The 13,923-nt window shown below is 38.2% G+C and overlaps 1 protein-coding gene across 4 annotated transcripts; it reads right to left on the bottom strand.

Annotated features, from left to right (window-relative positions):
• Positions 1-1,309: 1,309 nt before the first annotated feature.
• gata5 (GATA binding protein 5) lies at positions 1,310-12,299 on the bottom strand. Of its 4 annotated transcripts, none has more exons than XM_039605042.1 (7): positions 11,966-12,298; positions 10,821-11,485; positions 7,620-7,789; positions 5,517-5,645; positions 5,217-5,301; positions 4,823-4,950; positions 1,312-2,833 (listed from the first exon to the last, which is right to left on the bottom strand). In XM_039605042.1, exons 2-7 carry the CDS (start codon positions 11,338-11,340, stop codon positions 2,714-2,716), a joined length of 1,152 nt encoding a protein of 383 aa, XP_039460976.1. In that variant the 5' UTR covers positions 11,341-11,485; positions 11,966-12,298; the 3' UTR covers positions 1,312-2,713. The 4 variants fall into 4 exon arrangements, with proteins under 4 accessions (XP_039460977.1, XP_039460976.1, XP_031589747.1 ...); XM_031733887.2 differs by having other exon boundaries at positions 10,821-11,481; XM_039605043.1 differs by having other exon boundaries at positions 1,310-2,833; positions 5,517-5,642; positions 10,821-12,299.
• Positions 12,300-13,923: the final 1,624 nt, after the last annotated feature.

Here is a 13,923-nt window from a genome sequence, read left to right as displayed (position 1 = left end):
ATTAAGTTATGGATTATTAAAACTAGAACAATCCACAGATACACATTTATGTGTGCATTTATAAAGATCATAAGAAATAATCAAAGCAATATAGCTGTAAACCAACACTCCGTTTTCTGACACCTTTTATAATGAGCAATTCACTGCACTGGTGATCCAGCTTATGTGTTGAATATGGTTCTCTGTTGGCACTGCGTTGGCAGACAGTAGGGAGCTATGTACAGGCTCTTTTACCTGCAGAGAATGTCTCTTGCCAGATGGAGGCAGTGTCTAAAGTATGTGGTACAATTAGTCTTTGGGATGCTGTTCCTCGGGTTTCTGTGGCTCTTCAGGTATGGCAGGCCTGGAGAAGAGCTGAGGGGAAAAAGTGTTAAAAACAATGAAGTGTCCACTGAAGCCACTGTCTGTGCTTTTCATGCTGTATTTTTGTGTTTGTTTTTCTTTTTTTCTTTCTTCCATTGTTGGTTGGTTCCTGTCTCTGTTCCAGTCTACTTTTAGCCAATCAGCCTACACGCAGTTTTTCATGATGTTGGGTTTTTAGAGGACTGCACAGGAGCATGTTTGTGTCTGCATAGGCCCACCGTAGACCAATACCTGCACAAATACACACAACTGCCTAAAACAAGTATTGCAAGACAGTAGAAAAATTAACATGTATACCTAAAATGTGGAGTGTTCTTTGCTAAAAGTAAATCTTGCAATGTGGTATAAAATCCCTGACCATAAAATGCCTCTTGGCAGTTATCTGGACAGTTAATTTACAAAATGTTTCAAAATGACTTTCCTTTTGATGGTCATTATAACAATAAAAGGAAAAAAATAAAGTCAAATCAGATTAAAACAGCTTAAATTGTGCTTAACTTGCCACAAGACTTCCCAATTTGTGCTTCTATTAACAGTTTTACTAACACTTACTTTACAAACACTACTTTATTAATATGGACCACAGCCTGAAATACTGACCCAAAAATTGATGTTTATAAAAAAGTATTGAGATTGACTGTTGAAATAGCTGGAAATAATAATGGTAAGAAATAAAAGTAATGGCTAACAGGCTGAGCTGCAACTAAAAATAATACACCTGTAAGTAGTAACACTTTTATTAAGTAGCTAAAATAGAGTAGGTTCAATTATTTTAATTAAATGTTTTAGTTGGTGAACAGTTTTGTCAATATGATTGATAGTTAAAAGTGTTGAAAACATTTTCAACATATTCACCTACATGAATAAAATTGGAGTGATGCTGAGCTTGTACAATAAAGATTCATTCAAAAATCATTCTATTCATCAGATTTTTAAAATTTGAATCAGTTTTATTAAACTTAACAGATTCCAAAGAGCATTGAAGAAAAAACCCAAAAACAATTCTTAAAAAAATTATAACAGTTCCTTACATATTAACAAAATACAGATAATAAATTTAGATAATAATGTTTACAACAATTTCACACTTTGTTTTGTCTTCGATTTTTGAAGAAAAAAAATAATTGCACTTTCATTAAGATCAAATTTTAGAGCAGTAAAATGGTAAAAATTCTGATATGTCGTCATGTCAGAATTAAAATGACTGCTCCTGGTTTTCAAATAACTCTTGCAGGATGCATTTTATCTCTTCTGTTTCTTGTAAAAATAAATCTACCATAATCTAAGCATCACCACTGAGACACATACAGCACAAAAGCCATTCTACATGGAGAACAGTGGGTCATAACTGGCTGGTTTTAGTGTCTACAATGACTTTTAACAGTCGTTATCTCAACACAAATAATGTGCCTATAAAAGTTAATTATCTACAAGGGAATGAGACATGCTAAACAGCCATAAAGGCATTTTCTGGATTTCTTTCTTGCAGTGACAACAACATGAAAACATGTTCTTGGAAACCTCATAGAAAACTGTGACATTTTATCACATTAGTGACAGTAAGGAACATGAATGAAACTGTTATGAGGAGTCTTTGCTATGACCCTTAGGTTTTAAACTTTAGAAGCATTAATAGCTATATGAATAATTGCATATAAATTGTGCCAGGTGTTTCTCACCTATAGAAGAAGTGGAACTCGACACCCGAGAAACAAAGTCTGGAGCTTTTTTTAAGCAATAAAAAATATGATCTTGTCCAAAACTAACCAAGGTTTTTTGTGCATAACCATTAACAACAAACTTTGCTTTCCCTTCTGACGATTTCATACTGAAGCAACGAATGACCCACACGAAGTTGTATGGAAGTCATAAAAAAGGGGGCTATAGGAGTTATAGCTCATAAAATCCCACGCAATCATCCTTGCATTGGTTTGCTGTGCACTGTGTAGATTATTGCCAAAAACAGCAATATCTTTTAGCAATAGGTAGTAGTTGTTGTCCCTCTGAGCAAATGAAGTTGCTAGATATGAGTTTAGAAAAGCCAGGGCCAGTCCAGAGTCTTTGGAAAGCTCACATGTATCCTTCAAAAATGCAGTCCAGGAGAGCCATTTATGCTTCCATTACATAGCCAGTGTGTTACAATATATAATATAGAAAATACATTAGATGTCCTTAGAATGAAATTGTGCAGCCCCTTTTGATAACAGTGGGATGACAGTATCTGTCTGGTTATGACCTACTATGTTGGCCCACCACAGCTTCAGAGTTGTTAAGGAGAAGTTTCAGGATGGTGGGATGACCTCACTGATCAATCAAGTCGGGTCAGTATTGCCCTTGTGGCAGAGCTTGTTCATGCTTGAGACAGAGCACACCAGGAATTCTGTGGAGCCAAGGAGGTCGGAGTAAATGGAAAATCCTCATATTTAATGTCCACGTGTCCTGAGGCTGTGCTGTCCAACTGAGAAGCAGTCTACAGGAATAAAAGACATTCAAAAAATTACCAAACCTTTTTTTGTTTTTTACAAAATGAGCATCATATTTTGCTCAAAATTACCTGAAACTAGCCATTTTATGCACAAACCTATCAACAAAGTGTTTGGTGAGGTCTTACAAGGGCAGTCAATGACAGTTTTCCCATAGATTTCTATACAACCAGATGTGTATTTGCATCCAGAGAAGTCGCCCTCTGCTGACCATTGGAATGATTGTAGGTTGAAGGCATTGTGTTCACTTTTACCCAGAAATTTCACCTATCTTTATATGCTACTGCATGTCAAAAAATGTCAACATTGTCAACATTTCTGTATTTAGCAACTTCATTAAAAAAGGCAAAGTTTCATATATTTCAGCCTTTTGTTTTAAATTTTGATGATTAAAGCTGTTCAAAAATCAGAAACACAGTATCTCAAATTACCAGAATATTTCAGAAGATCAATCAAAAAAGGATTTACACCAAAAATTACAGAAATATTCAACCTCTGTAACATATGTTCATTTATGTACCCAGTGGTTGAGGCTCCTTTCCTATGGCTTACTGCATCAGTGCATTGTGGAAAAGAGGCGATCAGCTTGTGGAATTGCTCAGATATTAATTAAGCCCAGACTGCTTTGGGAGCAGCCATCTTTACTTTTGAATTTTGCTTTTGGTATTCATCTTCCTCTTGACAATACCAGTGATTTGTGGTTAATGTCAGGGGAGTTGGTTGGCCAATTGAGCACAGGCAAACAAACCATTGGGAAATAGTTTTGGCACTGTGGGCAGGTGCTGATTCCTTGTGGAAAAGGAAAGTGGAATCTCCGTAAAACTTCTGCAGTGTCTGCAGATGGGACATGTTCGAAAGCAAGTGTCTAAAATCTCGTGGCTGTATCCAATTTCAGCCAACAACCAACATCAACCAACAAATCAAGAAAGACTGAAAACTTCACATTGCACTTTAAACACCATCAGTTCTTCGGCATGTCACTCTTTTTATGAGCTGTAAGCGGTATTCATCAAAAGTAAAACAAAAAAGGATTCACTTATTTCACTTTATATAAAATGGGTATGGAATATATAATAAACCTTACATGTTTAAATGACTACTAAACAAACTAATGTACCATAATCACCATAATATTATTTTTCTAAAGAAAAATACTAGTAAATTCTATGGATGTAACTGGCTAGCTGACTGATTGGACTGGGTAGTGCTAGTATCCCTGGAAGTAACGATGTTAGTCAATTGCAGACATGCTCTTTCCACCCCTTTAAATTTATTGATTGAAATCTAATGTATTAATTTAATGTTTCTTTAAGCAATCTAGACATAACATTTCCTTAAGGTAACTGAATGAATGGAGTCCTATCGATGAATGCATGTGATTATAGCACATTAGGCTCTATATCCACTTCATTGACAAGATGATTCGGAACCAGTGGATTAAACTGCAAACAGAAATCTGTGGACGTTTGGGAGTAGAAAAGCAAGCAAAATTCTTCAGATTTTCAACATTTATACATTCACCACCTGGAATTTTTAATTACCTCTTCTTTCACATCTCTTTTTGTGAGTATGACAGAGCTTAACGTCTTAAACATGGTTCCTACAATCACTTTTGCACCATTGCTCTTATTGAAATGGTTTTTGCATGTCTGAATCAAACGGGAAAGAGCATTTTCATAAAGGTCAGACATTTCTGAAGGACTTTTAACAGCTTGAGAAATTCCAAATATTGACAAGCCATTGGCAGAGGGATATGGGAGAGACATCTAGACAGATATTTTTCACAGATGCTTCAGCAAATTTAATGTGCCACTTACTAGCCACATGCAAGGAGAGTTTAAAAAGAAAAAAATAGAGGCATTAAAAAAACACAAAAGAATAGGCAAAACTAAAATCTGTTGAGCAGTTGTTTAAATAATTGCTGCTCAATTTAGTCTCTACATAGTCAAACAGAATTTGCATGGAAAACCTTTTACCTGAGTGGCAGATGTTACAGTCTGTCCAGCATAGGGTGACGGGGCCATGTTGGGTTCACTCTTAATAGTGGAAGCGTGCTCTGAGACTGACAGGGAGGTTGGGGAGCCGGCGTCGGAAGTGATAGATCCTGGAGAATCAGCATGACGATAAAATGAGCTATGATTATGTTAATACACTGAGATGCTTTTCAGAATGGATGGCAGATTCTGGAAAACTTTTAACCCAGAAAGGGTTAGAGAAGGCACATTCTCAAACAATTCTGGCATAATCTTTTTGTTTTTCTTGTTTATTTCATTTCTTGTTAGTAGCTACTCACATGACTGACACTGCTTTCATTAACCAGCTTTTTCTCCTACATAACATCCTTCATATTTTAGTGTCTGTTTGACCTACCTGTGGATGTTTTATTCTTGGGCATCTTGGGTTTCCGCTTCCTTGTCTGAATGCTCTCTTTCTTCATTGCGAGAGGTCTGGGCACCTGGAAGGAATACAGCAACACAAATAAGTTGAGTCTACCTTCCAGGCCCTAATACAACAGAGGCTACAGTGTCATGACAACCCATGCAACTTCTCCTCCCACACTCTGATAACAGCGACCACAGTGCCCTTGGAGAGGTTTTACGCTGTGCAAATAATGAGCTGCTCCCTGCTGGAGCAAGAAGCTTGCTAAAAGAGCCTTTTAGCATGGCCTACCCCATGTAGCTTCATGTAGAGGCCACAGGCATTACAGACAGGTTCTCCCTCAGCGTTGCGTCTCCACAGGGTGGTGGTGCTGGTGTGGCAGTTAGTGCAGCACAGGCCGGCCCGGCGTGATGTGGTCTGCTGCAGGAGGACATATTTGAATGGTGAATTAGCAACTGTCTGAAATCACACATCACATCTTGAAGTAGGGTTTGAGAAATCGGCGTTAAGCTGTTCCCTCAACTTTTCCAAAGAATTGCAGGATGCTGATATGTTTGGTATAACAATGATGAATGCCCCCAGGCCCATGCAAAAGAGAAAATAATAACTCATTAGCTGGGCTACATGTAAAGGCAACATAAATAATTCTTTCAAGTGTGAATATCTGTTTGGTTTGGGGCGAAACAAAAGCAGCAGCAGAAAATCATGTTGCTAAGCAGAAACTTGTCTAAAAACAGCTCGAATCAAGGGCAAGGTCAGCACAGGACAAATAAAAAACAGAAAAAAAAGACTTGTTGTGGAAATAGTTTGTTGGGGAGCTGACAGTCACAGTTGCTCTGGAGCTGGAAGTTCCTGGGAAATACAGAGCCCTTGAAGCCTCCATGCACTAACATTGCCATTCACATTTTCTGAATTATTTCTAATCAATATCTCCTTTAAAACGAGAAACAAGATATATAAGATCTACCAAAGAATCTGGGCATAAAGACCTAAGTCACATGATAAAAATAAAGTGTTTAATAAGTGTCTTATTGAAGATTTAATACTTGACAGTGATGCGTTTTTGCTTATTTTGCTGATTATCACTAATTCATTTCAACATTTAACTTTATACACTAATAACAATATAACTTGGCCATTTAAGGAAAGCATGGGTGTTATCTGAATCCCTGCTTAGCTGCTTCAGTCGTCCCCTGTTTTCTCCTCATTGTTATCAAGTCTTTGCTTATTTTGGATTTCTTTTCATAATTGTGCATTAAGATACTTTCATTTTTATAAATGAAGTGCCACTGGAAAAACAGTTTTTTAATATAATATCAGATTACAAAAACAAACTAAAAAATTTTAAAGCAAAAGTTTTCTTTTTCTTTATCCCAGCTTTCCCCAGAGTGATGACTTGTTGTATTTATATCAATATAAACGGAACATGTTTGGTTCTTTTAAACTGTAGACTGAAGAAAAACAGTCTTAACATAACTACAGGTTCAGTTTGTAACCAGCTTGTCAAAAGCCATAAAAGCCCTAATGTGCAATGTGATTTCCATTTGATGAGTAAGCCATGAGAAAGTTTCACAACAGAGTGTTTATTCACATTATATTACAGTCAAACATGGTTCCAGGCACTTAAATGATAATTGTTGCACGCAATTACCCCAGTTTGATGGAGGAGATGTTATGCCTGTTCGAAGATTTTAAGGACAAAATAATTTAAAAAAGATTTCTAGAAATGATTAATAATCACAACCTCTGGAGAAAAAAAATTGAACACAACAGCTTACAGTACTAGAAAAAAATGTATAGTTGTTTAACTTTATGATAAAAATATAAGTGTGTCAAAGATGAAATATGAATTTGCATCTTTATGCTTTTTGATTATCTGCTGGTAATGTTTTTAAGGTAGTTGAAAAATATATATTTTTTATTTCTTGTTAGAATGAATAATAATCTTTTATTTTCAAGACCGTTTTCTTCATTAATCGCTTTGATTGCTGACTCTGCTCTCCCCTTGCAACACTAAAGTGCAACACACAATCCATGTGTGTACAATTCATTGAAAAAAAATCCGGAAAGGCCCCTGCATAGTAATAGTATATGTATTTTTTAAATTATTGAATATTTGAATATTATTGAGGACAACATTTACTGATGATTTCCAATGCTATATCTGGTTGAAATACCGGAAATGATCTTATAGTTTAAATTACACCAGACAATAAATTCAACTAAAAAAAATCGATAAATAAACAAATTTTGTTTGTTGAATGGCAGTGTGGTTTGAAAAATGTAAATCATGAGGTAGGCTGGCTTGGTATCGCCCAAATGTGACATAGGCTACATAGTTATACTTTTTTTTTTTTAAGTTCTATGTTTCTTCGATCTATCGGCGAGTCTTACCAGTCGTTTCTGCGGCTTGATGAGGGGCCTGTTGATGCCGTTCATCTTGTGATAGAGGCCGCAGGCGTTACACAAGTAGTGCCCGGTACCGTCTCTGCGCCACAGCGGGGTCGACACGGAGCCACAGTTGACGCACTCTCTGCCCTCTGTGGGCATGTCGTCTATCAGGTCTGAAAACAGACAGGGAAAACGCACATTAGACTGAATGCATGTACACATATACCATAACTCAGCACATTCCATGATTATTTCATGGCTGTTGGCCAGTTTATTTCATTTGAGTTTAGGACATTATTTAGGCCTAAACGTTTACATGGTACTCGTGTTCACACCCAGTTTGTCCAACGTGACCAATCTCTGACAACCTCTAACACTTCTTATCTTCGTGGTTTCACGACATTTCGGTCTCTCCGGTACCCTCAGATGAATACATTCAAAAGACTACATGCCTTTTTACAACACCTTCTTCTGAACTTTTACAGCGTACGCGGGCTTGCGTGGCGGGGTCGTGGCTACGGTCCAGTGCCTGATGAATAGCCAGGGAGGAATGTAACCCGCCACCACGCAACCCCCACCCCAGTCCGTATGATGAAGGGCGCTCAAACGCATGCGAATGAATCAAATAGAGGAATCTGTTTGGAGGGGGCGAGCAATTTCACCCCCCCGCCCCCGCGACCTACCCCCTCCGCCATCACCTCAACCTCCACATTCATCACTCTCTGACACACTGCGGACTCCTGGCATTAATTGCTCAAATACCTAATCCCTCCATCGATAAACCAGAGAAAGAGAGACAGAAAGAGCGAGCCAGACCTGAAGTAGACCACGTCCGTCGGGACAAAGCTGTCCCGGACTCACCCTTTGAACTTGTGATTGTGCTTCTCATCATTCCGGAAGAAAAGAATTGATCACAAAATAAAGGGCGAGTAAAACTGTAAAGGAGCGCATGCGCAACGGATTTGGGCTATGTGGATCATTGCGTTTTAATTACCAAACACTTTATATGATATAAACCGAAGATTTTTCTGAAATACCAGTTATTCATATTTAAGATGACTGAGAAGAATTAATAGGTTTATGTTTTCGTAAACGGTCCAAATTAATCTTCACAGTCAGCCTAAAGATAATCATCATCTCCAATGCTTAGGGTTGGAAATAATGACATGAGAATTTGGATTTGAGATCAAAACACAAAACACCAGATTGCTTTAAAACATGACAACCCTTAAACTAAACACATATATTACATAAAAAATGCCTGCTCTTAGAAAGTGAGTTAGCAGCGTTTATAGTCATCTTTGAGTAGTAAAATGATAAAACTAGCCATGATGAGATAAATGAACTCTGTAAAATAAGTTAACGTCCCATAAGTTGAATAGCCTCATGGTTAGACTTATCCCCTTGCCTGAAAATTTTTCCTTTTTTTCAAATTAAAATAATGTATGCGTTCAAGTCCCCAAATGTTGGTTCGGTTAATGCACTTATAATAAGTAAAGTAGAAGAGATGAGTCAGTTTAACCTAATCACCTAATCCCCACCCCCATATCAGGATGACAATTAAATATTCACTAACTACAGGTACACGTCATGCAGGAGTTTGAATTGTGGTAAGGACTTCAAGTTGACAGCAAGTCTATGGGTCCCACATTTCAAAATTTAGAAAGTTTCCTTTAGTTTTATTACAGTTATACAAAATATACTCTTAAGTATATATTCTGATGACAGAGGATCTCAAATTAAAACAGCCTAAATAACAATCGGCAGTGCGCTTCATTGCTATGTCATTAAACTTAAGCTCTGCCAAGTGATTATTTAATCGTTTTTGAAATATTTGAATGCAGTCTCAGAAAACATCAAAGCTTGTCTCGTCCCCGTCAATCAAATTAAAAGAAAGCAGGAAAGAAGCAAAACTGCACCAATAAATGTTTTTTATTTCTTTATAGGGCGATGGAAACTTTATTGTTAACACATTTTAACTACCAAGACTGTTCTGACCATAAACTCTGCCCAAGTATTTAAGGCCATAAAGACCGTCTAGTTTTGTTTTCCTTTGTACACAAATTTAAATGCCTGATATGTAAAACATCCATGTCAAACCTGGGGCCTACAAAAAAGGGTCCACTAACAAATGTGTGGCCAGAGATCCTCCATTAGTTTATGAGGATATTAATACTTTACCACTAAGAATACTGCAAGAGATTCTCGTATGAACATATATGTTCAATTATCATGTTCATCTAATGAAATGATAAACCAATGTGAACTCACTGTTAAAAATTTTCTATAATAATGGGCTCTTTAATTAAACCAACAATACACTGAAGGGTTAAATTGGGTTTCATTTATCTGTCAACATTTTTAAGAGGTGTCAAACCATCAAACTCTTCTAAATCATGAACTTCAAACACTCCTGCCTCCCCGATCCAACACGTGGCCTCCAAATAAATGCTGACGGCTACACTTAGAGACGTTTCGACTGTCTGATCAAGGTGATAACCGCTATCATTGTCACGGCAGTGGCCCTTTTCACTGGGCTTTTCTCTCCCCGTGTGTATTGAAGGTCGTGATTAAAACAGGGAATTAAATTAACATTTTAATCGATCCTCTTTTAGCGACACTCTCTTCTTGATGAATGTGTCTTGTTTAAAACTAATGTGAATCACCGACACATGACACAAGCATTATGTTTACAGGCCTCTCTGTCAGCCGCTGTAATAAATAACTGCCTGGCCTTTACGACCGATAAACGAGGTTTAAAAAGAACCTCTGCCATGTTAAAAACAATAACAATTATTGTGGCAACAACAACACCGTATTCAGGAACAAAATATTCAGAATATTCACTTCTTCTTATTGATGTTGACATTTGGACATTAAGCAGCCAATAATTAGAAGACGTAAATCAAACATAGACTGACGTGATTGTTATTATGTTCTTAATATTTGGAAGGAAAATGCAACAATTTATCTTTAGTGTTTTCAAGCGGTAATATGATCTTGTGGCTTAAAAAAACAGAAAACATAAAAAAAACCCCGTTAAAAACAGATTAAAAAGCAAATTATGACAAATTATTTTATGAATAAAAAATATTTACTGTCAGTCTTTCATACTTCGTTTAAAAAAATAATTTTAAAAATTCCAGTAAATCAGAGGGAACTGGGATTTCGCAATAGTTTTAGAAACTTGATTTATGTGCTTACCCAGACTGGATCTTCTCCCTGACAGACCTCCCTGTCGGCCCTGCAGGCTGATCACCCCGCTTTCGAAATGTCCCGGCGTCCAGGAGGATGTCGCCATCTCGGGGCTCATGTAGGCGTACGGGTTGGAGTAGGAACCTCCGACCGAGCGCACCAGAGCGCCTCCGTACTGGTCCGCGCGAGCTCCGTTTCCGAGAACCAGCGGGCTCTGGTAGGTTGCATCTCGCCCGGTGTTGGTGCTCACGGGCGGGCTGTGCGAGTAGGAGAATCCATGTGAGGGATGGGGGCTGCTGGGCGTGAAGGAAGAGCCGTCTGTGCCGGCCTGGGGCCAGCCGTGATGACCAGTGAGGCCGTGAGACTGATGAGGCGAGTCGCAGGTTTGCAGGTAGGGCAGGGTGGGCAGCATGGCAGGAACCCTGGTGGAAGGGACGTAGACGGGAGAGCTGGCAGAGGGGTGGATGTAATTCCCGGTGTCATGCGTGTAATGGGACTGATTGGAAGAAAAGGCCAGGCTTTGATACATTTTTCTCTCTTTAAAATCTACTTCCTGGCGGAAAACTGGAAAAACACGATGAGGTCTTCCTCAGGCAGTCGCAGGACTGTGGAGATGTCCACAAATCTCATCCACACTCTCCTGAGGAACTTTTGTGCCTTGATGTGAATCCTGCCTTGTTACAGACAAATGTACAGAGAAAGAAGATAGCTGAAAAAATACTGGAAAAGTTTCATGGGCAACTGATCCACCCACCCAGCCTGTAAGCTTTATTGCGCAAAAATAAAACCTATTTTTCCCTAATCAATGAGCCATGCCAAAAGGAAAGTTCCACAGTCCGTGTCAGACATATTTCACCTGTATCACCTTGAGACATGAAATGGATTAAAATGACATTAATGATCAAGGATATCTGCGCACTCAGAGGCGACTATCAGCAACCCCACACATCCTGAGCCTCCGTTGTTGGCTCATTAAATCAGAAACGGAAACCCAATCAAACACCACAAAAGATAGCGAGCTCCCCTTCCATATCTGCCATGCATATACTTTCTATCAATAGTAAATCAAAACACATAAAACGTTGATAATGGCTCTGCGCTGTGTACAAGAGGAACGCAGTTTCTTTCCAAGGGCTCTCAGTGTATTATCTCACCAGATAAGGACAGTCGGGTGATAAAGCAGTCCGGTCTTTTAGCAGTCAAAATCTCAGCAGAGAAGCGCTGTAGGCAAACTTTTTCCCTCCGTGCCCACGCAGACAGACGATGGAGCTCAGCCGAGCCTCTCCAAATATCTCGGTTTTAGTGCGTTAAAGTTGCTCGCAAGTGGTCGAAGATAAATGTAAGCAAAAGTAAAATGATTTTTTTCGAGGGGGAGGGGGAAGGGGAGTCCGGGATCACTGGAGCGCTCTTCTTCCTCTGCGTATATCTGGAGATAGTTACTGTCGCTGATAATTGCTGTTATGAGTGTGCGCCTATTCGCTCTCCTACTGGAAAATTTGTACGGGAGTAAAACACGTGACACGGATCGGCGATCTGAGGTAGACCTGGGTGGGAACAGCGGAGGGGAGGGAAGGAAGACGCTAAGGAGGGAGGACCCCTGGGTAGGACAGAGCAGGAGTGCTCAAACCTGAGAACTGAGGACTTCTAAAGTGTAAACTAATAGAACCCTGTTCTGTTTGATAGGACGAAGGATATGGAGGCTCCATTGGCACTTTATACACGGCAGTATTCACGATCCTGCTCGCATTTATGACATTGCCTTTACGCTTCATAGGTATTTTCTACACGGGAATTTAATGCAGACTTTTTTTCGCCTAGAAAATCATATGTTTCAATGTTTTCCACATTTGAAACAAATAAAACTGTTCCCAAGGTTTCCATTTTCATATCAATTAAATCAGCTCCTCAAGGTATAAAAGTGCAGAATGAAACTGAAAGATAATTTTTTAGATTAAAACTATTACATTTACCTGTCCATTGGAAAAAGAGAAAGAACTAGAACTAGAACAATAACTTACTGTACATAAAACAATCACTTTAGGCGTAGCTGGTAGCTCACAGAAACCAATGGGAATTATTGGTGATTTAAGCGTCAATTAACCTTTGACTAAAGAAAAAAATAGCAGGTTTAAAATACAAAATATATATAGAGAAATATAAGGAAGTTAATTCTGTTATTATTTTTATTATTTACATTTCACTACAACAATAATAATAATAATAATAATAATAATAATAATAATAATAATAATGATAAAACATGCACGAACGTTTCATTTTTAGAACATGTAGGGGGGCTAAACTGGTAAATAATATATATCAAATTAAAACAAAACCATGCAAAATCAACAATAGGTTGGGAATAACACGGGGCTTATTAAGTTAAATTCATAATGAAAATGTAACATACAGCAAAAAAAGACAAAATCATATTGTATTTGACAGCTTTTAGGTAACAGCTTTTTTCGATTTAAAAATAAAGCGTGTAAAATTAGTTAGATTTAGATTACACGTCACCTTTATACATAGCGTTGATCAAAAGTAAATATTTCCATAGGGCGTCTTTTCTTCGTCTCCTGTCTGGAAAGGCCTTAATTTGATCAGCATCTTTTCGGTCGTCTAAAAACATTAAGGGCTGGCACCGTAACAGACTCCTGTCTGGTGTCCATTAATTAATCCTTCCTCTGGTCTTCCACATCCGTCCATCTGCGCAGAGCAGCAGTGGAGTCTGTCGGTCTCCTTCCTTCCGTCTTCTAATGACAGAGCATTTGGTGTCGATTTTTGAAACATCCTCAAACTCAATGTCTGTCGCCTGCTGTGAGCATATTTTCTCATTTTACATATTTAACGAAATAAAGGATCATGGGACCATTTTAGAAGCGCAGGAAAAAGAAGGATCATTCATTCAATGTTTTATATTGAATGAATGATCTTTCTAAGATAATGTTTTCACTTTATCAGTAGTTTCAAAAGCTCATTTCCTTTAAGAAGAAATCAGATGAAAAAGAAAAGAATGGGCTCCTTGAGCAGCAGCCAAACAGCGCTCTCTTTAAATAGAGTGAGTTCTGCACAAGTAGTCTAAGCTCGGCCTCAGATCACATTCATAAGCTGG

This window comes from Oreochromis aureus, linkage group 20, assembly GCF_013358895.1.
Source record: "Oreochromis aureus strain Israel breed Guangdong linkage group 20, ZZ_aureus, whole genome shotgun sequence".
NCBI lineage: Eukaryota > Metazoa > Chordata > Actinopteri > Cichliformes > Cichlidae > Oreochromis > Oreochromis aureus.
This window is presented reverse-complemented; position numbering and strand designations above follow the sequence as displayed.

Bases quoted from the DNA above. Each gene is read 5' to 3' on its own strand.
- gata5 (XM_039605041.1), bottom strand. From the start codon at position 11,340: ATGTATCAAAGCCTGGCCTTTTCTTCCAATCAGTCCCATTACACGCAT. The intron at 7,790-10,820 runs GTAAGCACATAA...GTCTGTTTTCAG, and splicing joins AGGGAGAAGATCCAGTCTGG to ACCTGATAGACGACATGCCC. The intron at 4,951-5,216 runs GTAGGTCAAACA...CTGATTCTCCAG, and splicing joins CAAGAATAAAACATCCACAG to GATCTATCACTTCCGACGCC.